General features: G+C 43.5%; 2 protein-coding genes across 6 annotated transcripts; one reads left to right on the top strand and one right to left on the bottom strand.

Annotated features, from left to right (window-relative positions):
* The first annotated feature begins 619 nt into the window (after positions 1 to 619).
* RNFT1 (ring finger protein, transmembrane 1) lies at positions 620 to 13,308 on the top strand. Of its 2 annotated transcripts, none has more exons than XM_066563618.1 (9): positions 620 to 692; positions 2,311 to 2,691; positions 3,033 to 3,109; positions 3,744 to 3,844; positions 4,450 to 4,603; positions 5,993 to 6,151; positions 6,912 to 6,977; positions 7,412 to 7,513; positions 12,901 to 13,308. In XM_066563618.1, the coding sequence occupies exons 2-9, from the start codon at positions 2,352 to 2,354 to the stop codon at positions 12,910 to 12,912; spliced, it is 1,011 nt and encodes a 336-aa protein (XP_066419715.1). In that variant the 5' UTR covers positions 620 to 692; positions 2,311 to 2,351; the 3' UTR covers positions 12,913 to 13,308. The 2 variants fall into 2 exon arrangements, with proteins under 2 accessions (XP_066419715.1, XP_066419714.1); XM_066563617.1 differs by lacking the exon at positions 12,901 to 13,308 and adding an exon at positions 7,694 to 10,992.
* Positions 10,275 to 26,044, bottom strand: RPS6KB1 (ribosomal protein S6 kinase B1). Of its 4 annotated transcripts, XM_066563614.1 has the most exons (15): positions 25,876 to 26,044; positions 22,702 to 22,751; positions 21,931 to 22,051; positions 20,719 to 20,787; positions 20,156 to 20,303; positions 19,477 to 19,534; positions 19,065 to 19,165; positions 18,101 to 18,191; positions 17,821 to 17,911; positions 17,395 to 17,502; positions 17,036 to 17,098; positions 16,215 to 16,292; positions 14,783 to 14,890; positions 14,102 to 14,214; positions 10,275 to 13,595 (listed from the first exon to the last, which is right to left on the bottom strand). In XM_066563614.1, exons 1-15 carry the CDS (start codon positions 25,945 to 25,947, stop codon positions 13,358 to 13,360), a joined length of 1,509 nt encoding a protein of 502 aa, XP_066419711.1. In that variant the 5' UTR covers positions 25,948 to 26,044; the 3' UTR covers positions 10,275 to 13,357. The 4 variants fall into 4 exon arrangements, 3 of the variants coding, with proteins under 3 accessions (XP_066419711.1, XP_066419712.1, XP_066419713.1); XM_066563615.1 differs by lacking the exons at positions 10,275 to 13,595; positions 14,102 to 14,214; positions 14,783 to 14,890 and adding an exon at positions 14,915 to 15,076; XR_010784817.1 differs by lacking the exons at positions 10,275 to 13,595; positions 14,102 to 14,214; positions 14,783 to 14,890; positions 16,215 to 16,292 and having other exon boundaries at positions 17,037 to 17,098; positions 17,817 to 17,911.
* Positions 26,045 to 26,117: the final 73 nt, after the last annotated feature.

The following is a 26,117-nucleotide window of genomic DNA, read 5'->3' as shown; positions in this document are numbered from 1 at the left end:
CTTTGGAATTAAACCAGCATTTCTGTCCTAACTCAAAACAACATAGCACCGATTTTCAAAGCTGCTTAGATATTAGTCCCACTTTCCGTGTGAGCTGCATACCTAAACACTATTTCTAGAAAAATATCTGAGCCAGGGAAAACAGATGCCATTTCTGGACGCAAACTAATTTATTCAAGAGCATATTTCAAAAGAAAACCTGTATCTGTCTCATTCCAAGCCTCTCCCAAGAGCTACAGCAGCATTAACTAGGGCAGCGCCTTCCTCAGGTTTCCTGGGAGGCAAAGCCAATTTCCAGACAGCAGGACTCCCTTAATCGCCACCGACGAGTAATGACACCGCAGTACACATCTACTTTTATATCCATCCCTTCATTTCCTTCCGTATTATTGCCCTCCCAGATTAATTTTAATTGAGACTTTCAATAAACAGCAACAGGACCCTCCCCCTCGTTTTGGCGGGGTTGAGGCTGAGGGGAGGCGCGCCCTCCTCACGGGCCATGGCGGGGCCAAGGCCGCGACGTTGCCAGAGCTACGCCCAGCTCGCAGCCTTCCTCCTCCTCACTCCTCTCCTTCCTCCTTCTCCTCCCCTCACGGCTCCTCCTCTTCCTCCCCCCGCCGCGCCCTCTCCCACCCCCTCGGCCCCGGCGATGGCGGCGGGCGGCGGGCGGGAGGCGCCGGGCGCCCCATGAGGTACCGTGAGGGGAAGGGAGGAAGGGGCCGCCCGCCGCGTCCCCTCACGGCGCGGGGCAGGGAGGGGGACACGGGGACGCGGCTCTGGGGTCACCCTTCCCTTCCCTGTGTGGGGGTCCCGGCGGTTCAAACCCACCCGAGGGGTTCCCGGGATGAGCCCTCCTGAGGGGCTCCGGGCGGTTCGAACCCTCCCAGGGGTCCCGGTGAGGTGCGGGGGCAGCTCCCGGAGCGCGGGGGGAGCGGCGGCCCCGGGAGACGGGGAATGCTCCAAGGGGCCTTTCTCAAGAGCCTTATTTTAGTTAATTTTTTAGTGGGGAGAGCAAATTCTGGGTGCGTGCGGGAGTCTTCTCTGCAATCCCATTTAATAACTCGGTGATTTGAAAGTTTGTGCCAGGGACGGTGCGATCCTCCAGCTCCGGCTTTTTGAGCACTGAGCTGTCAGTTCTTGCAGAACCCAGACCCAAAACACCATCAGGGCGAATGAATTATGTTTTTTACTCCTTCCTGTAAAAGCATCGCTCAGTAACACTGTAACGCTGTTCACTAGTCATTACCATCTCCACTTCATCGGTTTTGTTCGTGTGCAAAAAAATACAGAACGAGAATTTAGGTTGTTTTGGGGTATGATGTCATCTTTGGCCAACGAAACAAAAACAGTAGTAGGAGGAACAGCACTTGTAAATATTAGTAAGTTCTCATATTCATGTGTTAAAGTGGTTCTACTCTTAAGTGTTACCTTCTTTTTTAAGGCTAAAGAATTTGAGGTTTGTGCAAATGCATCCAGAACTTTGTTTCTGTATCCCCAGTGAACCTAGCTGTGAAAAAAAATATTTTCAAAGAGGAATCCATAAGAGTTTGAACAGTAGGAAAATGATTCTATCAAAATTCTCGGTGTTTCAATATTACTCCGTAGTGACAAGGATTGTGTCAAATTCAGCTTCCAGGCATTCTCCAAAATCATTACTCTGATGTCACACCAGTCCAGAGAAGTTGATTTAACCCTGTTTGATCCGAGTAAAGACTCACAGAGAAGTGAAAAAGTGCCCAAAAGATGCCAAAGGAAAGATAAATCAGCCCTCATTTGGCTGCATTTCATTTTTCACTCTTTTAAATGCTTTAGAAAATGGCCTAACCTGGTTCTGCTCCCTTCCCCAGACAGGATAATCTCATTAATCTCATAATGGCCCTCAGTTTTGAGCATGCACTGGCTTTTGACTGGAGGTGTCCGAGCCAGCGCTCACCAATTAATGGATGCATGGAAATGTCCTCCCTGCTTCCTTCCCATCAGTGTTTGCTCCTTCTCTGGCCCACTGCTGCTGCTATTTTTGTGAAATTATGCAGCACTTCCAAGATCTCTCCCGTACAAGCCAGTGCCGGTCTCCTGTCCAGTTCTGATTCTCACTTTTAGCTGTTCCCAAGGCAGCCAGGAAAATCTGCACATGGAGGGAAGGAAACAATTTTAATTTGGGACACAGGAGAGGGGGTGTGAGCTGTGGAGAGGGGAGGATCTCAGGCAACAAACTCGGGCCGGATCTCAGAGAATCTTGCACAACCTATTGGATTTTTATTTTCCTGAACTATTTCTCTCTTTCTTTCAACTGTTTATTTCCCGCTCTAGGAGACACGAATCAGAAAGAGCCCCGTGGAGCAGCCCCCACCATGCACCCCGCCTGTGCCCATCTCCACAGCATCCAGGGCAGCGGTGGTGACTCCTCCTGCTCCTGCTCCTCGGCCAGGGTGGCTGCGGAGAGCCCCTGCCCCGGGGATGTGCGCATCCAGCTGGGCTCCGGCGCGCCGGAATCCAGGGAAAGCCCGAGCTCCCGGGGCTCGCAGAGCCGCGGCCATGGCGAGGCAGCCGGGCCCGAGGATGCGGCTGCGGAGCCCGAGGAGCAGGGCGGGAGCTCCCTGGCCGAGCTGCGCTGCCTCCTGCAGTGGCTGCACAGGAGCCTGCCCTACCTCCTCATCCTCGGCGTCAAACTCCTCGTGCAGCACAGCACTGGTAGAGTAGAACCAAACCGGCTCCGAGGGAGCAGGCCCTCCTCCCCTCCCCTCCCCGGCCAAGAAATGTACTAATAACCCTGCCTGGAATGTAATTCGATTTATTTTTAGCTTTATTTTTGTTTGCTTTATTCATCAGAAAGAGAGATTTACTAAACTACATTTCAGTGGCTTCTGTTTCCTTTGCTGGCATATGTACAATGTGCTTAATTATCCTGGCTTGAGAGTCTGAGCTATTAATTCTAATTACAAAGACATATTAGAAGTGGCTGCTTTTTAACCCAGTTCAGTGATTTTTTTTTTTCCTTTTCATGTTTATAACTGATCCTATTTTCCTAATAGGCATTTCTCTTGGAATTGGGCTGCTAACAACTTATGCATATGCAAACAAAAGCATAGTAAATCAGGTTTTTCTCAGAGTAAGTATCATTCTATGCAACAAAATTCTTTAAGTTAAGGAAGACTTTAACAAGTTAATCCATTTTTGAAAGAAATTTGAACAGACATGATGTTTTATTTACTTAATAATATTAGCTATCAAGACAGAAGTAAAGTCTTAATGCTTCTGTACGGGGGAAGTTCTCAGATAACAAGGTTTCCAGAGTTCAAGGGGGTGTTTTTTCCCCCTCTGACTTTGACTATTGAAATCACTTTTTTGTAAGTTATGGATTACCTTCTTAACTCAATCTGTGGGATGCAATAGCAGTTGACAGTTTAAATCTTCAGCTCTGTGTTCACTCCCAAAAGGAAACCTGCTCTTTCTTCAGAGTGGGGGGTGGGTTTTGGTCGTCTTTAGAAAAAACCTTTGTACACCTAGAAATTGGTAGGTTGAAAACACTAAAATTACTGCTTTACCTTTCCATGGAGGTCTCGTGTTTTATGGGGTCTAAACCCCCTAGGATAGTGTCCTCTGGTAGACCTGGTGTAGGATAGTGTCCTCTGGTAGACCTGGTGTAGGATAGTGTCCTCTGGTAGACCTGGTGTTTGGGAGGGATCCCAGCACAGTTCTGAGGCAAGGACTGCCATGTGTCTGTGCAATCCATCCCCTTGCAGGAACGGTGCTCCAAGTTGCAGTGCACGTGGCTACTGCTCTACCTGAGTGGATCATCCCTGCTCTTGTATTACACCTTCCACTCTCAGTCCCTGTATCACAGGTAAGTGCACAAACACCTCTACCCCACCATAAATCACCCAGACATTAACTATCTGCTGTTTTTCTTTAATTGTGCCATTGGTTTGTCTTTCACTTTAATCTCCATTTCTCCCCTTCTGCCAAATTTAACAGGTGCTGTCCTTAAAAACAGTATGCTGGAATTTCCTAGACTCCATACTTGATTTAATGGCATGACTGTAGCCCAGAGAACATTCCTGCCTTTGACTGCCAGCTCTGACCCTTGGGAATACCAAATGTGGCATCCTGGGGCTCTGTGCAGTTCATGACTCCAGTTGATTTTCCCCCTTGACCATTCTGTAGCTGCAGCCTTGGCTGGAAATCAAAGGCTAAATGCCAAACTGAGACAGCAAACTGAGCTCTGCAGGATGGGGCTGTGAGGAGGTTCCAGCAAAGAAGGTTCCAGGATGGAAAACTTGTCAGAGGTCCTCAGTGATCCATTTACAATCAGCAGTTCATTTTCTTAGCAAATGTTCCCCCTTGGTGTAAACCAGGTTTCCTTTTTTAATTAAACCTGCTGTGATAATCTCAGGTTACAGTCTCCTGTAAATAGGGTGCTCCAGTAACTTCTGATACTTCTTTTTGTAGCTTAATCTTCTTAAGCCCCACTGTGGATTTTATGAACTTTTGGGAGGTGCTTTGGATTGTGGGAGTCACAGACTTTATTCTGAAATTCCTCTTCATGGGCTTGAAGTGCTTTGTTCTCCTGGTGCCTTCTTTTATCATGTCCTTTAAATCCAAGGTAAGGAAACAAGCTGTAGTTTGGATTCCTTGTGAAGATTCTCTTATGGTAAAAGTAACTAATTATTAAATTCTACCCAGAGAAAAATCTTTCATTAAATGTCTGTATATAATCCACCACTACACCGTGGGCAAGAAAACCCTGTGGATTTCATGTTCTTCTCTGCTTGGTGCTAAAAAAGGTTTTCAGTCAGATCAGAAACAATTGCTTGTATTATATCATGGGATAAATGGGTTTATTTCTGTCTCCAAGTTGGGGGTTGAAGCAAACCCTTTATTTTCTGCTCTGCAGGAATGTGTACACAGGCAGTTGGCCTGCAGCAGCTGGAGCACAGCAAATTTTGCACATGTTCAACAAGAACTGTCAAGATTTTAAGATCTGCACATGCATACAGCTGGTTTTTTCTGTCTCTTCAAAAATAATCCTGAATTTTCTTTGTTGTTAATAAACTTCAGGAATATTTGTGGCAGATCAAGGAATTTGATGCATAGCTTAATTTCTCAAATCAGTGAGGTTTAATAATTTTCTCAGAAGCTTACACTCACTGGTGGTGTATTTATTTTGTATTTTTATCTGCTCCCCGAGGTGAGGCAGGCAAAACCAATTACATTTTATCTTAAAATTGCAATTACTAGTGCTGGTTCAGAAAAAATAAATTAGCAAGTACAGTTTGATGTGGTAGCATTTGAACAGGGTGTTTTTTATCTCTTATAATGTACCAGAACAAGTTCTTCTGAGGTACAACTGCCTTCTCTAAATACTGATTTATAATCAAGATCTCTTTTTTTTTTCCTACAGTGATGTAACATGCAAAAAATTTACTGAGAAATCCATTACACCAACTATGGCTAAATTAAAGAAGGAATCTGGTCAAGAGCAGCAAATTGTGGCATTATCCAGTGTGCATTATAGAAAGAGTTACAAATACAATTTGAAGAAAAACTTACTTTATTTCCTTAAAAGTTAAGCTAAATATTTATTATACATGTACACACACAGTGTACATGAACCTTCTTGTCACTTTTAAACCCTGAGTGCAGGACACAACTCTGGCTGTGAACAATTTGTGTCATTCTCCTTTTTCATGTAACTTTACTTTTTTTAGTGCTTATGAAATTAAGTCTGACAGCCTTGTTAAGTAGGTGGGCACCTGCCAAGCCATCCCATTTCAGTCTATAATTTGATTTTCTGCAGTCCAGCAATCAATTCTGTTACTGTGACTTGGACAGTTGTGAGACTCATCCTCTGATCTCTTTTCCTGTGCTTCACATTTAACTGATTCATTAAGAGAAGAAGCTACTCCAAAGAATAACAATGCATCTTTTCTGTGTATTTTGCAAATCCTTGGAGTTTTAAATCTTGAGCTGTTCCTTTGCATGTCTTGCTCAGGGCTACTGGTACATGCTGTTAGAAGAGCTCTGCCAGTATTACCGTATGTTTGTCCCCATACCAGTGTGGTGCCGTTACCTCATGGCCCATGGGGAGCTGGACACTGCCCTGGGATGGACCCTTGGCATTCTGCTGGGCCTCCTCTACCTCATCCTCAAGGTATGCAAAGCTTTGGACTCTTCTCACATTTTATGTGGAGTTCTTCACGTGGTTTTCTGCAGGAATAATCAGTGGAAGGTTACAGACATGACACATTCCTGAACGTTCCCCTCTGAGCTCACTGCCAAGGTGCTGCAGTTTGCTGCAGCCTTCCAGGAGAACTGGCTCAGGACTGAAAATCATCTTTGTCCAGCACTGGATTGGGATTTCAAAGCAAAGGACACAACCCCCATGGGTCCCCTCACATCAGACACAGAACCTGCGAAAATAAAGATAAAATTACAGCTAAAAGAGTCACCATTTTCCAGGCTGTATCCTGTAACTTGTGTAGTATGCTGTGGGACAAGTTAACCATCTTCCTGCTGCCTCTGCTTCTCCAGGAGCCCACCTGCCCCAGTGTAACCAGTTTGGCTTTCAGAATGGCCAACACTTCCTCGTGCCCTGGTACCTTAATTCCAGGACTAAAGACCATTGCAAGTATGATAATAATGCTGATGCATTTGCACTCCAATGCTTCATTTCAGAACCTCAACACTCTTAAAAACCAGACCCCCACTAGGAAAAACTTCAGCCTAAATTCTTCATTTGGTCACATTCCAAACATTTAAAATAGGGTCAGGCTGAACTATTGCTGTGCTTATGTGATTCCAACATCCAACCTGCAGTGAGACTTGCAGTGCTGGAATTAAAAGCTTGGGAGCTTTTTAGTTCACAGTGAAAAAACCACGAAGCATAACTCAAGTTTTCTTTCCCATTTCAGCTTTTGAGCTTTTTTGGACAATGGAGAAACTTCAGGCAGGTCTTACGGATATTTTTCACACGCCCAGTGAGTACTGAATTCTCTTCTGACAAAACCATAACCCCAATTCACGTGAAAATCCCTCTGGAAATTCCTCATTCCCATTCCTTTGTATTGGGATTTGCTACATTTGTTTATTTAGCAATAAACAAATGCATTTTAAATGAACCCCTGGATACTCATTCTCCCATTTCTGAGTTCCTTGACTGAATGATGCTGGTGTCACCTGAACAACAAAATCACCCACAAAAAACCTGCACATCCCTTCAGATAAAAGAATGTGAAATAATCCTTTTTGTCCTGCTTCTACTTTGAAAATTAGCTGTGTTCCTTTAGATTGGGGATTTAAGTTTCCCTGACATAGCAGCCCTTATTCCAAATTCCTTTCTGTCCTGGTATTTGGGTGGGGCTTTTTCATCCCCCTCAAAATTCAAACTTGCTGCAAATGCTTTGTTTTGCAGCACTATGGGGTGCCAGCCAGCAAGAGACAGTGCTCTGAATCTGATGATATTTGTTCCATTTGCCAAGCTGAATTTCAGAAGCCTATTCTGCTGATCTGTCAGGTAATGCACATAATCCCAATTATTTTTTTTTTAATTAAAGAATATTTTAAAATACTGTTACACAAGACAACATACAATCAGATGAGTGTATGTTTGATGATTATTTTTAAAAATCAGACTGTACAAATAATATAAATGGAAGAGCTTAGAAGCTCTAAGTTGTCATTCTTTTCATTCCAGCACATATTTTGTGAAGAATGCATCTCTTTATGGTTTAATAGAGAAAAAACCTGTCCACTCTGCAGAACTGTTATTTCAGACCATGTTAACAAGTGGAAGGATGGAGCCACATCTATGCATCTCCAGATTTTCTAAAGCTTGTCAAACAGTTTGGGTTCCAGTTTGTTTGTTCACGTTAAGGTTTTTCAGTTTACTGCACATTAAACTGTAGGTGGCACAAGGAAGGAGTTTCCAAATTCCACATACCATGTATTTAAAACAGTGCAGAAAATGGCAACTTGACCTTTTCTAAGTCGAGAAAACTTTTCAGAATGAATGCAGAAAAAGCCAGCATTGCTTCTCCTGTGACTCTCACAGGAAACAGTCAAATCCTTGAAATGTGCTGCATTACCTCTTAATTCAACGTTTTCTTTTAGAAGTTCTGTAGGGTTCCAGACTGTACTAAACTGTATTCATCCTTCTAACACAACTCAAGCCAAAAGGCCAACCCACTGATTTTATTAAGATTATGAGCAAATTTTATCCTCTGGACTGCAGTGAGAATTAGAGCTGCTTGTGACTCCTGGCATTAAAGATCTTTAATGCTTGCTCAGGAAATGGGAGAAATGAGCTTTTTAATGCACCTGGAACAGCAACTATTTCTCACTGCACCTGTAGATAAGCACAAGAATAAGGTATTTCCCTTTTAGGTTCTTGTAGGCTTCTAATGGATCCTTGGCTTAATCTTTTGGCTTTAAACCAACCACTGATGTTAGTTTTTTACTTAGCATTTTATAAAGCTGGTATTTTTAAAAGAAATCTTTAATACTATATTTTTGTCATAATAGGAGCCAGATTTTCTTACAGGGGAGAATCTATTTTATACTCTATTTGCAATTTGTAGCTTGCATAAAAATCAGAGAGAATAAATGCATTTGAATCTATTTGCTTGGTGCATGTTGAATAAAGGAAGAAGATTCCTTATTGTTTTGGTATTAACTCATGTAAGCACATAACAGCTGCTCACTGCCAGGTGTATTTTTCTGGTTGAAGAAAACAAAAACCCTTTAAATTTAGTCATGATTTTTTATGTTATTTCTACAATTTATTCATGATTTTTAATGCTATTTCTACCACTAACTTCTGTGTAACCTCACTTTCTTCCCTGATTTTCTTTTTTCACTTTGCTATTCAGATCAGACTGAAAACATAACTCAAATGATTGTTACAGGAAAGTTACATTTAGTTACCATTAACTCAGCTTCTCTTGCCTGAGGACATTTAGAAAGCTTGTAAATTCAGGAAAAACAATTAGAAAGTGAAACACTCACTTGAATACCCCAAAGGTACAGCTCCAAGGGCAGAATCCAGCATTCAGAATAAAAATCTAATGATATGGAAGATTCAAACTAAGAAATATAATTACATCTGGCCTGTAAAGCTCACCAAGGTTATTTTATGGAACACAGCAAAGTGTTGGTGCTTGAAATCAACCCTGATTCTTTGGTCTTTGTCTCCAGCATTGTAGGAACAACTGCACTAAGTGTGGAGATAGGTCAGAAACAGGGACCAGGGAGCAATTTCTCTTCTTTCTCTCTTTCTGTTGATGTTTCTATCCAAACCCAATAATATTAACAAAATGTTTTATTAAAAAAAACAAGAATAAAAAAAAGAGATGTTGGTCAACCGGTTCAGATTTCCACTTCATCAATCAAACAAATCATTCTCATCTTAGAGACAGGGGAAAAGGGAGTACCTGACAGGTGGAATTCATCCTCTGTGATCCATGGGCTCCTCCTGATCCAGGCCAGCAGCTCTGAGCCTGCAGGGACACACAAGGTGAGAAATGACAACCAACAGCCACTTTCTAGGAGCCCCAGAGCGCAGGGGAAGCAGCAGAAGGAGCCTCTCCTGGGTCTCTGTTTCTGAGGGAATTCCTGCTCCATTTCCCATCAGAGCTCCCAGCAAAGACAATGATTTACATCTCCTCTTATACTTAGGGCCTACCTACTTCCTAAAATAAAAACAAATAGGTCACTTGGATTAACAGATCTGTAAATTTGCATTTAGTTGCTATTCACATCCACCTCATGTAGCTCTTGAGGATATTTAGCCGCAGGAAACTGTGAGAGATGGAAAGCAGGGCAGGGATTACCTTTGTTTCTGCTAAGGCAGCTCAGGGTGTTCCTGCAGACAGCTACAGATGGATTTAGCCTAGAAAAGAGCAACTGGAGGAGTTCATATATGGCACCTGCACACAAGGATTTGCAGGAAAAACATTCAGGTAATTTGCTTTGTTCTTAAGGATTTCTCCTTTGGATAAACTGAACTGGGAAAATGAAACAGCAGCAAGCCTGCTGTAGAGACAGAATTGAAATCAACCATCCAAAGCCCAAACATCTGCCCTAAAACCACAACAGCCTCTGTGTTTGATGCACTTTGTGATTAACACTGAGAGCAGGATGGGAGTTAACACTGAAAAGAGAACAGACCCAAAATCACCTTCAAGTGTACACTTAGAGTGGACTCAAATATCAATGTTCTCCAGCAGTTCAGCTTTAAACAGCACAGCAAGGAAAAAAAGGGATATTCAAAAGAACAATTGACTCGTTGATTTTTATCTTTTATTATGAGCTAATACCAGGATGACATTCAAATGTCAGATGGCACAATTAAGACAGTCTTGGTAGGAATTATTCCAGCATTCCCAAAATTACAATTTAGTACACGAATGGCGTCAGATGTATGCATCACTCCCACAGAGAAAAATGTTGGAATTCTGAATATCTTCTACCAGAATAGTTTCTGCATCAAATGGGAAAAAGAAAAACTGCTGGTAACACAGCTGACCTAGAAACCTTTTCTGGTAATGACCTGCAGAACAAAATATTTCCCTATTTAACATCTAGTAAAAAAAAATATGACTTTTGTTCAAGTTTAAGATTTAATACTTTTATATGGTTAGCCACAACAGGTATTAACCTCAGTTTTACTATATTTTTGTAATGCTACAAAAATCCTATAAAATCAAATTATAGTGAATTTTTCAGTGATTATAATTAAAAAAGCGCAGCTTGTACAAAATAAAAAAAATAAGATTCTATACTCTAATGAAAAATTTAAGACATTTTTAAATGAACAAAAGAAAGCACTTGTTAAGCTCTCCAATATTCAATGCATTCTGCACTTATCTGAAATAGCCAGACAGGAGCTAGAACTCCACTCCCCTTAGTTCACAACTAGTAATTTTGACACTATTATATATATATATAGAGGATCTATGTCTGATATTTTTACAAATAAATACAGGATAAACCATATTGCATAGTGTGTGCTTGCTGTCTGAGTCACACTCCCAAAGTTTCACAGTTATGGTAGGGAATTCAATTTACAATTAGGGGCTGAAACATTGACAGTACATGGAATTTCCTTGGAAAACCAATGGGTTGGGTTTGTGATTGATCAGTGAACTCAGACAAACAACTCTTGCCATTCTTGCCAGCCATTAAACCAATTCCACTGGACAACTCTGTCCAGCCAAGCAAAAAGCAACTGTTAGCTGTAACTAGGACCAAGAGAGATCTGCCTCTAAAAAGTTCTTTTTTTGTTGTTTTTAAACCAAGTTCCTTCATCCTCAGTGAATGTCAGGAAGGTCCAGGTGCTGTGTGTTTGCAGATAGGCCCAGTGCAAACACTCCTGGATTTTGGTTCCACCAAATCACCCGTGGCCACGTCACCAACTGAACAATGGCAATCCTCCAGTATGTCACTGTAAGGTAACTTGATTTTCCTGCTAAAACTAAAAAAAAACTTAATATTTTTCAACAAAAGGCTTATCAGGAAGTTAAAAAAAAAAAACCACCTCATTTTTTCTCAATCATAACCATTTTTATGTGTTGGTTCTTTGATAGCATCAAGGTATCTCTGAATCCTTCTGCCCTGCCGATTCCAGCAGAGAGTACTGGGATTGGATTCAATGCTTACAGAGAGTTTTATGGCTTGGATCCTATGGCTCAAAAAGATTCAGTATCCACAGAGTAAGCAGAATCTAGAATAAAAAAATCCCTACTGTTGTGAAACACCAGAAGTCGACTTTGCACAGTTTGACTAAAAGATAATGCAAGGTGTGGCAGGCAAAAAGTGACAGGACTTGTATGCAGCTGCATGATCATCTCCACACACACGCACACAGCACCCACACTCTAACCTAGGGTAAAGCTCTGCAGATATTAACCCTTTCACCAGCTATGTTCATGGAAATGCTTTCTCTTTAAGGCAGGAAGTATTTAAAGTAAGGTAAAGTTTTACCTTTATTTTATTCTTTGTACCTGTAAGTCAGTTGTACAGATCGTGACAATTTTAAAAACATAAATAGTGTCCTTAAGAACATGTTTGCTAAATTAAAGTTTTTGCTAAAGTTCTGACCCACTGTGGAAGACATTCACTGAAAGGCCATTGAACACTTTTCTCATACAATCAGCAAATTTATTGCCCCAGCATAGAAAAAAAATGTTGATAAATTTAGAAATGTATAATGGCAGGAAACTACCATAAGCAAAATTTCATTAATAATAATAATAATAATAATTTTAAAAATCCTCAAATTCTTACCCACTGGTTACAAAAATATTTGATTTCCTTATACTCTGGAGGATTTGTCTGTGTTTCCTGTGGTACTTCCTAGAGATTTCTACTGACCTTGTGTTCTGCTCACTGTTGATCTCTCTGTGGGTAAGAATGTGAGCTGCAAGCTGTGCCCAGCTGTACCAAAGTGATGTTTCCCAGTGAAATGTCTGCTGAGGACAGGCATGAAATAAGCAGGACGTGTGTGAGCCCATGGCTTCCAGTTAAGCCTAGAACATAGCAGCACTGCTGTTTGATTAAATCCATTTGTCTGTGCAGGAACAAACGGGGATTTCAGCTGGGGAAGCAGGGAAACAGTTCTCTCCCACCCCACACTGCCAGGCTGGTCAGTGACTGATTCCCTTATTGATTGGTGGGTTCATGAGGAGGAGGAGGAGAATCAGAACTAGAGCCTTGAACTTTCTTCACAGCAACCAATTAAGTTTGCCTTTTTCATTTGGGGATACTTTCCATAATGAGCTGAATCAAAAAATCTATTTGAAAAAAATATATTTTTTATATATATATATAAAAAAACCTCATTATGTTTTGAATGTGAAACACCAATTAAGTTTAGCTTTCCTCTTTGATTCCACCCCATTGTAGGAAACCGCTTAACGAAGCTTGCATGCTAATTAGCCCTCAGCTGCAAGCCTGCAGGCATTCCAAACTCTGCCTAGTGAAAGGGCCAACTCTCCTCGACACATTCACGACTACACCAGTGATTCTGAAGCAACATCCTGCCCCTTAATACTGTCAGTTTCGAGCTCTCAAGCTGAAAGATCCTTGATAAGGTGAGAAGATGTCACTGGAATCAGTAAGATGATGTGCCTAGAGTTCTGCAATACCATTTGCTAAAGTTTGTTTTTTTTTTATGCACCATTGATTGACAGGAAAAAAAAAAAAATCTGTTTTTCTTTGCTTTCCAAGTCTCTCTGTGCAATGACCGATTCTTTGATACTGTCACTTTTTAAAAGTAAACCGAACAAGCCCTCAGATTTCAGCTCCAGGGGGGCTCCTGTCCGTTGTGGTGTGCACCTGGCAGGGCTCTGGGGTGGTGCTGTCATAGGTTCATGCGCAGGTGCTCCGGCCGTTTGGAGATCATGGGGAACGCCTGCTTTTTGTAGGGCCCAGAGTTTGGCTGCCGGATTGGAAGTGGTGCTGAAGCCTCTCCACAGACTGTCACATCCATCTGCTCGATTCCACTGGTCTCCATCGGGTACTCCACGGGTGCCTGGGTGGTGGATGCGCCGGCAGAAGCACCTCTTCCCCAGAACTCCCCAGGGGAAAACTTGACAGGGCTTTAAAACAAGAAATACAGAAAATCAGAGACGCATACACAGCACCAAGGGGTTCCCTTACTCTGCAGGAAACTGCACTCAAATTCCTATGGAGGAGCAATTCTAATTCTTCCTTCCACTTCCAGGAGTTTGGGAAATTCCCATGTCTGGCTTCTACCACAGCCTCTTGTAAAATTCTCTCCTGTCGAGGTGATAGCAGAAGGGATTTTCTGTACTAACACAGTTCTTTAGTGCTCGGGATGTTCTGAAACAGTTTTAGCTGTATCAAAGTCACCACTGAGGCTGTATCAGCACTGAAAAGCAACAATTTAGAACTTCATGTGCTGCCCAACACCACAGATTTGTCTTTAATGATGTGGTCTATAAAACAGAATCACTTCTAATGGAAGTGCTGGGCTTACTCAAAAGCAAGGCTGTATTTTGTATTTTTACAAAATTTCTGTATTTCTGCTTCAACTACTTGTCAAAAAGTGCATTCCAAAAAAAAGACAAAGAAGATAAAGTACCTGACAGGTGTCCTAGGGCTACCTATGAATCTGCGAGGTGATCGAATTTTTGGTTCAAAAGAAAATTTCTCTTTTACGCTTTCAAGTACAGATGGAGCCACATACGTAAAACCCTGCAAAACAGGAAAAAGGCACTGCAACTCACAGGCAAGGATGCATTCAGGATCGTTTGGGCACTTAGGAAAATCTGATTATCACAGGAAAATTAGAAAAAGAAGAGTCAGTGTAGACAGATGAGCCCTTACTCACTCCTTGAAGCAAACAGTGGCACTGCAGGGAGTTGCTACACCCCAGCTATTTCTCCTCAGATCCCAGATTCCCCCAGGCACACTCAATTGAATGAATTTTGCACACTCAATTGAATGAATTTTGCTCTCTGCGCTGGCCATTGTTGTCTCTGCATGGCTGTGACAGCACAGCCATGGGCAGGGTTCACAGTGCAGCTCTGAATCAGAATGCTGACATTCCACAAGGGCAGCACTGTTTGTTGGCTGCTGGACAAAGACAATGTCAGCAATAACCAAAGTATTTCCAAAGCCTTCAAACATTTCCCACCTGTTCCAGGATTTGGGTTCAGTTATGAGAGTTTGCTTCAAGGTGTTGCAGTCAATAGAATGGATTGAGCTGAAATGCCCCACTCCCAGCAGCAAAGCTCCCTCTCCACAGGCACTGCTCACTCACCAGAAAGACCTGGTTGGCACTTTCACTGAGAGTTGAGTCATCTGGGCTATCAACAGGTGTCTGACGTGTAAACTTTGAATCAAACTGGCTCACATCCTCTTCAGATTGCTTTGCAAAAACAAAATGATTAAGGGTTTATATTACAGATATCAACCAAATGGCTCAGCGGTGAGCAGTGCAGCCTCTGGATGGAGTTCATTCCATGGGTTTTTGGCAGAGCTCTGCTGGAGGAAAACCCTGGAGTGGTGTCGGAATCCTGTCGCTGCCACTGGGAGGTCACTATGGGCACTGACACTGAGAAATAAAGGCAAGGGGGAGGGGCAAAAATTATGGATCAAAAAGGAACACGAATTAAAAAGATGACTTAAAAAAAATATCTAAAATTACAAACAAAAACTCTTAGAAATACAATGCCAGTTTCTTGCAAGTTTAGCCCTTGTCACAACCAGTATAGAACAGTTGCAACTATTTAGTTTTTGGAGGCCTCTCCAGATAGTTTTGTCCCATTTTTGCAAATACAGGAATGTTTATAGTCTGAGGGACAGAGGACAGCTCTGGAGTAAGTGATTATGAGGAATATTGTTCCATTTGCTCAAAGAACAGCAGTAATTCCAAAATCCCTTCTTTATTCCCCTGTGTCACTGGAAAGGCAGCAGGTATTCATTTGTGCAGGCCTGCATGCAACCATGGAAGCACAAGTTGGAAAACCATCTGCTTTATACAAGAAACTTCCATAACATTGCTACTACCAGAAAAACCCAAAACCACCTTCAGATAAATATTTGGAAATACCAATCTTGAGTCTTTCTGAGGGGAAAAGGGTCTGGAGTCCCCATGCTGTAGAATGCTTGACATTAGTGATGCTTAAGGCAGTTTCAGGTGACAATTTTAGTAGCTGGGAGTTACAGAGGTGGCAATACCCACAGCTGCTGGGCTGACTGCACCCAGAGGGAGAAACAGACACCATCCAAATACAGGATGGGATGATAAGAACTTCATCACATCACTGGTTTGAGGTAAACTCTAACTCCTGCTCATAATGCACAAGAGATGCATTGTGAAGATTAATAAGCAAACACAGAAAATGTTTTAATTAGGTGATTTCATTTACTTTTGCTTAGCAACTCTATCTAGTTGAAACTAAGTGCTGACTTACTGCAGAGGGTTTAGAAGCTGATCTCAGAGTGAACTGCACCTGCAGGTCTGTTTAACCTACGGGTCAGAAGCAGGAGGAATCCAGACTGAAGCAGATCAGGTGCCAGATCAGATCTGCCAGCTTTAACCGAGGGTGAATCTGTCCCCTGAGTGATGGAAGCCAAGCACCAGGAACCAGTGGCACTCCAGTTTGTACAGTGAACCTTTCTCAGCTTTATTAGGAGCTTTGCTAAAGGCACACAGGGCACACCTCTCTCCCAGTATTCCCAGTACATACCAATAAGGGTTTAAAAGGAGGCTCCACCTTGCGTGCCAGCAGCTCGTCCCAGTTGATGTGTCTGAAGAAGGCGTGAGCCTGCAGCAGGGACAAGAGCACAGTCAGCACCTGCCCCCAGGGCACAGAGCTCCACCATGATCACCTTCTAGCCAGACCCTTGCTCTGGGGTGGTTCTTTCCAAAATCACATTTGGTCTAGTGTGGAATATTCTGCAGCACTACCTCGGAGAAGCTGGAAGAGCTGGGAACTGAGATCAGTCAGATCCAAGTCAGCCACACGTCCCCACTTCCTTGGAAGTGTCAGAAAAAGCCAGTTTACATGCAAAACACCTCTGCACATTCTAACTTCAGAACTAAACCACGACAAAACACTGCATTAATGGCAAATTAGCAGAACTGTGAAATATGGAGGACTCTCTAATACTTGTCAATATCACCACAAAAGCAAAGCCAAGCTGGAATTCCACACTTTTCCCTTCAGGGAGCTGCACTAATACAGGGTTGGCAAGGCTCTCATCAGACTGCTGAGAGCATCCTCAGCCTTCCAGGGCTGCACAATTAGCATTGTGCAACTGCTAGAGAAGATCTACTGCAAGACACAGCTAAAGAATAGAAGTTATTCTCTAAATCTCACATTATCAAATAGCCAGACAGCTGCTTTTGTTAAGCTTTAAAGACTTCAGGTTTTGATGAGTTGTCACATGTGGCTGCCTTTCTGCTCATTACCCTTCAAGACAGACACTGTCCTTCCCTGAGGTGCCTTCAAAGCTGGTTTATTTTCAAGGAGGTCATTTAAGAAGTCTCAAGTTAAGTTCCAGTTACCTGAACTTCTCCAGCATCTCCAGGACCAGCTCCTAGACGTGAGGCAGCATTTCTTTTTAGCAGCTTGATGAGAAATAACACCCAAAAAAGCAGAATTAGTTATGCTGTTACAACCAGACTAGTTCTGCCATGAATCATCACTTCAGTGAGTACTGTACAGAATGAATACAGAACGATCAGGAAAGTCTGCATTCACTTGAAAACAGTTGTATTTTCAAGGGAAATCACTTCCTGTACCACTCAGCAAAAAAGTGATTTAATCAGTAACAAATCAAGCTTGAACTGAACAGCCACAGTGGTATCATTGTATTTCTATTTTCTACATACAAGTGGAGTACTAACAATCATTAAAATTTCACCTTTTTAAGCAGATCTCTGGCTTCTTGTGTGAGGTAGGGAGGCAAGTTGAGTTTACACTTGAGAATCTTGTCAATTGTTTTCTTTCTGTTCTCCCCAGTGAAAGGAGGCTGGAAAGCACCATTGAAAAAGGAGGAAAAACAGGACTTGTTCAGATCTTTAATTTGTGTGTGCAGAACTCACTTCAGTCATTTAGAAAGCAGGTAAAATTACTGCAAATAGGCACTGTTTGGATAAAAGCAGCTCATGTCTATGGTCAAACTGGAGAGCTGGGTTTTGGTTCTTTCTTACTTGCAGTGTGTATATATATACAATCTATGGAATATATATAATATATATAATATATATAATACATGCAGCTGAGTTAGGGTACAGGGAAGCAGAAAAGCTACAGAGGGAAAACCATGCAATTATAACTGTGCACCTACTGCTCCAGTCAGCATGTCATACATTAATGCCCCCAAACTCCACCAGTCCACAGCACGGTTATGCCCACTCCTCATCAAGATTTCAGGGGCCCTATAAGCAGAAAAATCAAAAATATGAAAGTGTTTTAATGAGATTAATACGAATTGTGACTGCTAGTTTTCAAACAAAACCCCATTTATCAAGTAAAGCTGTCCTAAGTGACTGAACAGTTAAAAAAGGCAAACCACAGGCATTACCCCCAGAGCAGAGCAATATTTTGTATTTCATGGTGCAGCTCACATGTATTCAATTGTTCCACAGAATGTGTGTGTGACTGTTCCATCGTGAATGGATTCTTTACATAACCCGAAGTCAGTCAGTTTTACATGACCTGAAATTAAAGAGATCAGATTTAAGACTTGTCAGAATTCTGCCATTTGGAGAAGTAACATTGAGAAAAATTAGGAATTTTTAACGTGGATATGTAATTACTCTGAATTACTTCCACATGTGGTCTGACAAAGCAATGCAGCTATAGAATAGAACAAGGTAATCACACTTAGAGAGAAAACCAAGTGCTGCCACTTGACAAACTACCAAAACTTATTCAAATACAGACAAATGTATTTAAAGACTTGAGAGCATCATTTAGCTAAAAAAAGTAGGTTACTGAATTTTACTGCCTGCTTCAAAATTCACAGAACCATCTTCAACAAACTGTAAAGTGCCCTGAATAATTCAGTACAAAGACTCAGACTAAGTAAATATGCTGTTTAGGAAACCATGGAAATTCTGGGTGGTACAGACTGTCAGACTAATCAGTGCCACAGTCACTGGAGCAGTGCAAGCAGGAACTGGAAGTGCTGTCAGTGGGGAGTGTCAGCTGCTGCCTCAGTCATTCCAGCCACAGATGATCTGGCATCCTACCCAAAGTGCCTTTGCTACCATCAGGCATCCCCACTGACTAAAATGTCACAGGTTCCACTTCACAATGATCCAACAGAAGAAAAAAAAATCCAGAGGTGCAGAAATGGCAAATCAACCCCTCAGAACGTGCCTGGCCCATGGAAGCTGAGCCTGCTGTGGCCCATTCAAGCAAGGAAGGAAGCTGTGTTTGTTTGAGGGCAATCAGCTCTGGCAGCTCTTCACTCATCCCAGGAGTGGTACAGCCCTGCCTCTGTCCTAAGGAGAGTCACCTAAAAGTGAGGTGTGTGACCTTTGGGAGGATTGTTTTCAGAGCACTGGCTCATGCCCACAGTTCTACCTTGGTGATTGAGCATGATATTCTCTGGCTTCAGATCCCGGTAGATGATTCCTTTCTGATGCAAGTGCCCCAGTGCCATGGAGATTTCTGCCAAGTAAAAGCTGAAAGAGAACAAAAATCAGACATATTCAATCATGCAGAGCATCTTAAGCAAATCTTTCACAGTTTTCAACACCCAAAACTTGATCACAGCCCCACGGACAGAGCCTCACTGAGCAGCCAGCATGGACCCTCCTCTGTTTTAGGACTGGAGTTCCACCAGCACAAACTGGTGAGGGCAGCACGTGTACACCCTCCCCAAACCCTCTGAACTGCTCTTTCACTACCCTCTAAAATGAATGAGTAGTTAAATATAGTTTAAGCACTTGGAAAAAAACCCAAACTATTAATTTACAAAAATAGCTTCACTTACCAGGCTGTGTCTTCCATAAATATCCCTTCTCTCTCTAACTGCATAAATAGTTCTCCTCCTGTCATGAGAAAAAATAGATTGTACTCAATTAAAAGTATCATTTTTAGTCAGTCAAAAGTCTATTTTCTAGGAAAACTATAAGCAACAGGTATTTTTGCCTGCTGTACCACAGGCTGTTTCACAAAAAAACAACTGAGCCACTGTTCTGTTACCCTCAGGATTCCAGCAGCCTGAAGAAATCAGCATTTTAAAAACAAGAGCATTTCTGTCCCTGTTTTTTGTAGGTACAGCTTGAAAAAATTGCTTCTGATGTGTGTCTGTTTCCCTAACCATGAAATAAAGGTAACACTTTCTTCTGTCACAAAGAACCTGCAAGGACTAAACCCTCAGGTCACTGTAGGATTGCACAGAACACACAAAAATGACAAATCCAGTGGAAGGAAAAGTCTTAAAAACCCCTTCTCTCCTGTACTCTCATGAAAAACAACTATTTTATGTTTCATTCCTCTTTATTGTATGAATTAAAAAGTTTATTCATGTTCTTCCATGTATTTTTAATAGAAACCTGTTTCAGTTTAAGACACCAAGCCATCATTAATTTTTTACTTGTAGGGCAAGAACCCCAAATTCCTGATTGTGCAAGACCCCAAGAAGGAGTTAAAGAATGTCATCTACTGACCACTGAGATACTCAAGGATGAGGTAGAGTTTTCCACCAGTCTGAAAGGCATAAATTAAGTCTACAATGAAGGGATGTTTCACTTCCTCCAGTATATTCCTCTCTGCTTTTGTGTGAGCTGTGTCCTTGGCATTCCTTACAATCATTGCCTGTAAAAAGCAGGGATGTGTGAGCACAGAACATGCTAAACAAGGCAGACTTTTATACTGAGTTCAGTTCTGAGTTTATTAAATTACAACACTACACAGGAGTTAGCAACAGCATTAAAAATTACATTTCACCACAATATCTACATAAGAGGTTTCTTACAGAAATTTAAGTCTTTATTTCATAGAATCACACAATAATTTAGCTTGAAAGGACCTCCTGACCTATTTAAATGAGCTGCTGAGAACTACCCAGACAGAAAAATCTGAAGTTTAATTTTAATTCCAACTGTATCTGAGTAAAACCTGTATATATCCTAGAACATATTTTTAGGTATATTAAATAATTAGATAATTCTAAAATGGAGGCATAGATTATTTTTTTTTAAGATTCAGAGAGTAGTGAAATTCAGGTTACCTTTTTAAGAACTTTCATGGCAAATATTTTCCCGGTGTTTGCTCCAGTTACTTTTCGTACTTGAAACACCTAAACAACAGCAACACAATGGCAAACACACATTTCAGCTGCATGAACTAAAAAGCAAAGTTGTGCAAGAGAGCAAGAGAGAGAGAGAGAGAGAGAGGAGATCACCCACAAACTACAAGGCAGAGGCAGAAAGAGAAGAGATCACCCACAAACAACGAGGCAGGAGGCAGAGAGAGAGAGATCACCCAGAAATTACAAGGCAAGAGAAAAAGAGAGAGATCACCCAGAAATTACAAGGCAAGAGAAAAAGAGAGAGATCACCCACAAACAACAAGGCAAGAGAAAGAGAGAGGAGATCACCCACAAACTACAAGGCAAGGGGCAGAGAGAGGAGATCACCCACAAACTACAAGGCAAGGGGCAGAGAGAGGAGATCACCCCCAGAGCAGGAGGCACGAGGTAGAGAGAGCAGATCAGCCCCAGAGCAGGAGGCACGAGGCAGAGAGAGCAGATCACACCCAGAGCAGGAGGCACAAGGCAGAGAGAGCAGATCAGCCCCAGAGCAGGAGGCACAAAGCAGACAGAGCAGATCACACCCAGAGCAGGAGGCACAAGGTAGAGAGAGCAGATCAGCCCCAGAGCAGGAGGTACAAGGTAGACAGAACAGATCAGCCCCAGAGCAGGAGGCACAAAGCAGACAGAGCAGATCAGCCCCAGAGCAGGAGGCACGAGGCAGAGAGAGCAGATCAGCCCCAGAGCAGGAGGCACGAGGCAGAGAGAGCAGATCAGCCCCAGAGCAGGAGGTACAAGGTAGACAGAACAGATCAGCCCCAGAGCAGGAGGCACAAAGCAGACAGAGCAGATCAGCCCCAGAGCAGGAGGCACGAGGTAGAGAGAGCAGATCAGCCCCAGAGCAGGAGGTACAAGGTAGACAGAACAGATCAGCCCCAGAGCAGGAGGCACGAGGCAGAGAGAGCAGATCAGCCCCAGAGCAGGAGGCACGAGGCAGGGGCTGGATGCAGAATGACTCTGGGACCTTCCCTGCTGCTTCCAGCCCTGCCAGGGACCTCAGTGCCCACCCTGGCAGCTGGGGCTGGTTCTGCCCCGTCCCAGCTCTGGCAGAATGGACTTTTCAGAGAGGGGGGAATGAGAGCAGAGCAAGGGAGCACTGAGGGGGCAGGACTCAGTGCTGAGGCTCCTGACCTTGCCGTAGCCGCCCTTGCCCAGCACGCGCAGCAGCTCGAAGCACTCGGGCCGGATCTTCTCAGGGCCTCTGTTCACGCTGGTCTCTGAAATCTCAAACTTTTCACAATGTTCCATCCCACTGCAGGAAAGCAGAACAAGGCTGTGAGTCCACCTGGTACTGAGCAGTGAGTGACTGAAAGCATTGACTCCCTGGGAAGTGTCTGAGTAACAGGGGCAGAGATGTGGAGGGCCCCCAGCACCAGGATTATTGTTTATTGTTATTGTTTATTGTGTGCAAATGCACCCTGCACTGAGAGGGCTGCCTGCAGATTTTGGGGATTTATAGTAGCAAGATTTCCTTCCATCCCCTTCAATTTAATGCACAATCCATCTGCATTACACCAGAATTAAGTTTAGAGGATGGAAACCTCAGATATTTCTTTATATCATTATATCCATATTATATAGTTATATCCATGTTGTATCTTTATATCCATATTATATCTTTATATTGTTATATCCAAATATTATTCAAAGGCAAGAGATTTGTTAGGAGAAACAAGGATCAAAAGACAAACAGCAGCTTTCACCAGAATTCTTTTTATTATTATTATTTTATTTCAAGATACAATTGACAAATTTTAACGTGAGGAAATAGTGAAACGTCTAAAAACTACTCAAAATGGAACCAGAATGACAAAATTTTCTATTTACCTTAACAATGTAACAAATTTAGAAGTTATTGTGGTGGGCATGAATGGTACAGAATATTTTCTAGCAGCAACTTACAGGTCATATTGGCCAACTCCTCCATGGTCCATGCTCTCACTTAATTGACCCTGGGGATGAGAAGGGTAGAAGGAAGATGAATTAGAAAAAGGAAAGTATTAAAAATAAATGCACTGATGTGGTTTACAACTTTTTTAAGTTGGAAAAGACAAAATCTCTATATAATTAAATAGGTCAGGAATAAAAATTATCAGCAGAAGATAAAAAAATCTACAAAATTCTGTGCCAGATTTGCAGTCCAAACAGTGACACAGGGAACCCCTGTCTTACCTGGCTGCATTGTTATTCAATCCCTCAAATATCAGAGGTGCAATTTCACAGCCCCAAGTGAACCTGAAAAATGTTAAGGTACTGCAATTTTCTTTAAAATTCCTCTTACACAGAAATTTTTGAGTCTTATTGCAGCACAATGCAAATCAGATCAATAATAAAGATTTAACTGGGACTCCTCTGCACTAAAAATCTACTGGGAAGGTTTTATGTTTTACATTGGTAAGTGAAATCCCAATGGTGATGAAAGAATGTGAAACACATTTTCTGACCAATAATCAATACTGAAGAAGTTCCTGCACTTCAGCACCAGAAGCAGTCACCATTAAGGAGTGGGGTTGAATTCTACAGAGATATTTCCACCAAAGAATTTTTAACCTGATCCCTTCCCTCTCACTGGCTCTGCAAAAGTGCAAAGGCAGCAGACAGCTGGAATGAATGCAAATAGAAAGTCAGGAGCAGGCTCCTAGTGAGCTGCAGACTGCACTGTCACATTCTTATTTGTAAAAGTATGGACACAAAATAACAACTGCGAGTCTGTGCTGAACAGCCGGGGACCTACAGACTGAATCTAAATAGACTGAGTGACTTGTGAAATTCAGAGAAGCAGAAGAAAAAGAAAACCACTGAGATCTGCAAAAATCAGCCCAAGCAAGGAGTGCATTTTAAAATATTATCCAAGTGAAAACACTAACCAAAGAAAACTTGAAAGTTTCACCAGCTTCCAGACCATTTCATCGTTAAAGTTTACAGAGGCTGGTTTCTTTTGGGTGATCTAAAGGGGAATTTAACTCTTGGATCCACCTACGAACACCACGGGCAGTGAAGGAGTCCAAAAGGTCAGGTTTGTTTCCAGCTCAGAGAGCTGCCAGCTCATGGCCTCCTGTTGACATTTATTAGAGAAATCCAGCTTATTGACATGTTTCACAACAAAAGCCACCAAAGCTGCCCTTGACCCCACTCTCAGATGCCAACTAATGAATTTTTAAAAATTCAACCCAGAGAATAAACACCCCTCAGTTCCCAGAGCAGCAACTCCTGTTACCCAATGGCTCTGGCAGAGTTTACGTGTGCTGCTCTTGCTCCTGTGAACTTTGGGTTTCATTCTCAGTATTAATTTAACCAAAAGTCACTTCAGATACCATGCTGGTATTTTTTCAGGGCTCCTTCTCATTTCACAACACCAAGAAAGGCACTGGGAAGCCACCAGTCCTTCAGTCCATACATTGTTTCCTTTATTACAAACACCTAAATTAAGGCTGAGGCTTTTTTCACCATCATAATTAGTGTAAACAACCACATGGCTTTTGAGGAAACTCCTTTCAAACAACACTTTAGATTTTCCAGGATAGCTGTGCCTACTCAAAGCCACAGCTGAGCAGTCTGGGCTCCTCCTGGACTCACAGTTTTTGGGAAATACCATAAAATTGACAGCACAGTCCCGAGTGTGCCCCTTGATGTGCCCTGCTCTGGCTGCATCCTCCCTCTGATCCTAGCAGGACACACACACACCCTGGGGTAACTCCACTGGAATGTTGGCCCCTCACACATTCCTGATGTTCCCCTCCTTCCCTGCTCTTACATTTCCTTCTCTTTGGTTGTTTTCATCTCAAGCCCATTCTCACCCTCCTTTATCTGTTTGCCAAAAGGCACCTGAGACCAATCAAGGTTGCCAAAGTCCATAGAGATGCCGGTCATGGCAAGGTTTTAAAATCCACAATGGTTTCATTGTTCCCCGAGACTACAGGAACACAAGAGAGACCAAACTCAACTTTCTGGCCACCTCGATCAGAACCTGTTATTGGCAGCATTAACAGGGTGATGCAAGAAACGTTTTCCAAAGCCAAGTGTTTTATTGATTATTGAGGGGACAGACAGAGCTTCTCCTCCTGCAGGCTGAGAAGCTTTCAAGCCTTCAGCTGTCAAAACAGTGTCTCTGCAGGTTCCATGGAGTGGGGCTAACAGAATATCTGCTTATCTCCCCAAAGCAAGTACCTGGAGGGAATCTACAGCAAACATGGAAGGGACTTTTTACAAGAGCAGGGAGGTTTAGATTAGATATTGGGGGGAAATTCTGCCCGGGGAGGGTGGGGAGACCCCAGCACAGGGTGCCCAGAGAAGCTGTGGTTGCCCGATCCCTGGAAGTGTCCAAGGACAGGGCTTGGAGCCACTTGGGATAGGGAAAGATGTCCCTGCCCATGGCCTCAAATGATTTTAAAGTCCATTCCAACCCAAATAGTTCCATGACCTCAAAGACTCCAAGACTGTCATTAGTATTTAAAGAGCAGAAAATAGATGCACTGGCAGTTTGAGCAACAGCAAAGGGTTAATATACAAAACAATATCGAGAAGCAACACAAGACCTAGAAAAACATAAACAGAGATGATGCAATAGAATCCCCCTAAGGCTTTGGCAGGACCCAGATGAGCATCACGAGCAGCAAACTGCAATTTATTGTCAGGTGCGCTGCACGGAGAGCACGGGATGCGCGCAGCGCTGACCCGCCTAACGCAGCGTTTCAAACCTCGCCTTTTAATTTTGGCGCGAGAGCAGCGACTTTACACGGCTCCAGAAAGATCGGCATTCCCGCACTGACGTTCGGACATGTGACAATACAGGAATAATTACAACAACCCCGCTGCGGAGCTTGTGCCGCGCTCCCGACACCGAACTTCGGCGGGGAGAGCTGCGGCGCTGCCCGCGGCCCCGGCGCGCTCCGGCCGCGGATGTCCCGGGGCGGCGCGGGCGGTTCGGGCTGTGCCCGGCCCCAGCCGCGGCCTCGCCGCGCTCCCGCCGCCGCCCAAGCGCGGCCCCCGCCCGGCCCTGCGGCGCCTCCCGCGCCCTCCCTCTCTCAGGCCCCGCGGCCTCCCCCGCTCCCTCCCCGGCCCGGCTGCCGCTCTCACCCCCTCCTCCAGCTCCTCGTCCGAGCCCGCCTCCTCGGGCTGGTCCAGGTCGATGTCGAACACTCCCGCCATGGCGCCGCCGCCCCTCGCTGGCTCCGCCGGGTGCCCGGGGCCTGCGCCGCCTCATGGGCCCGCGCCCCGCAGCGCCGCCGCGGCCGCCATCACCGGCTGCGCGGCCGCAGCGCGCCTGCGCCCCCGCCCCGCCCGCGCCCGCCGCGCACGCGCAGCGCGCGTCCCGGCTC

Source organism: Molothrus aeneus, chromosome 20 (assembly GCF_037042795.1).
Source record: "Molothrus aeneus isolate 106 chromosome 20, BPBGC_Maene_1.0, whole genome shotgun sequence".
Lineage (NCBI taxonomy): Eukaryota > Metazoa > Chordata > Aves > Passeriformes > Icteridae > Molothrus > Molothrus aeneus.
Note: the sequence above shows the minus strand (reverse complement) of the source record. Positions and strands in the feature narration are given on the sequence as shown.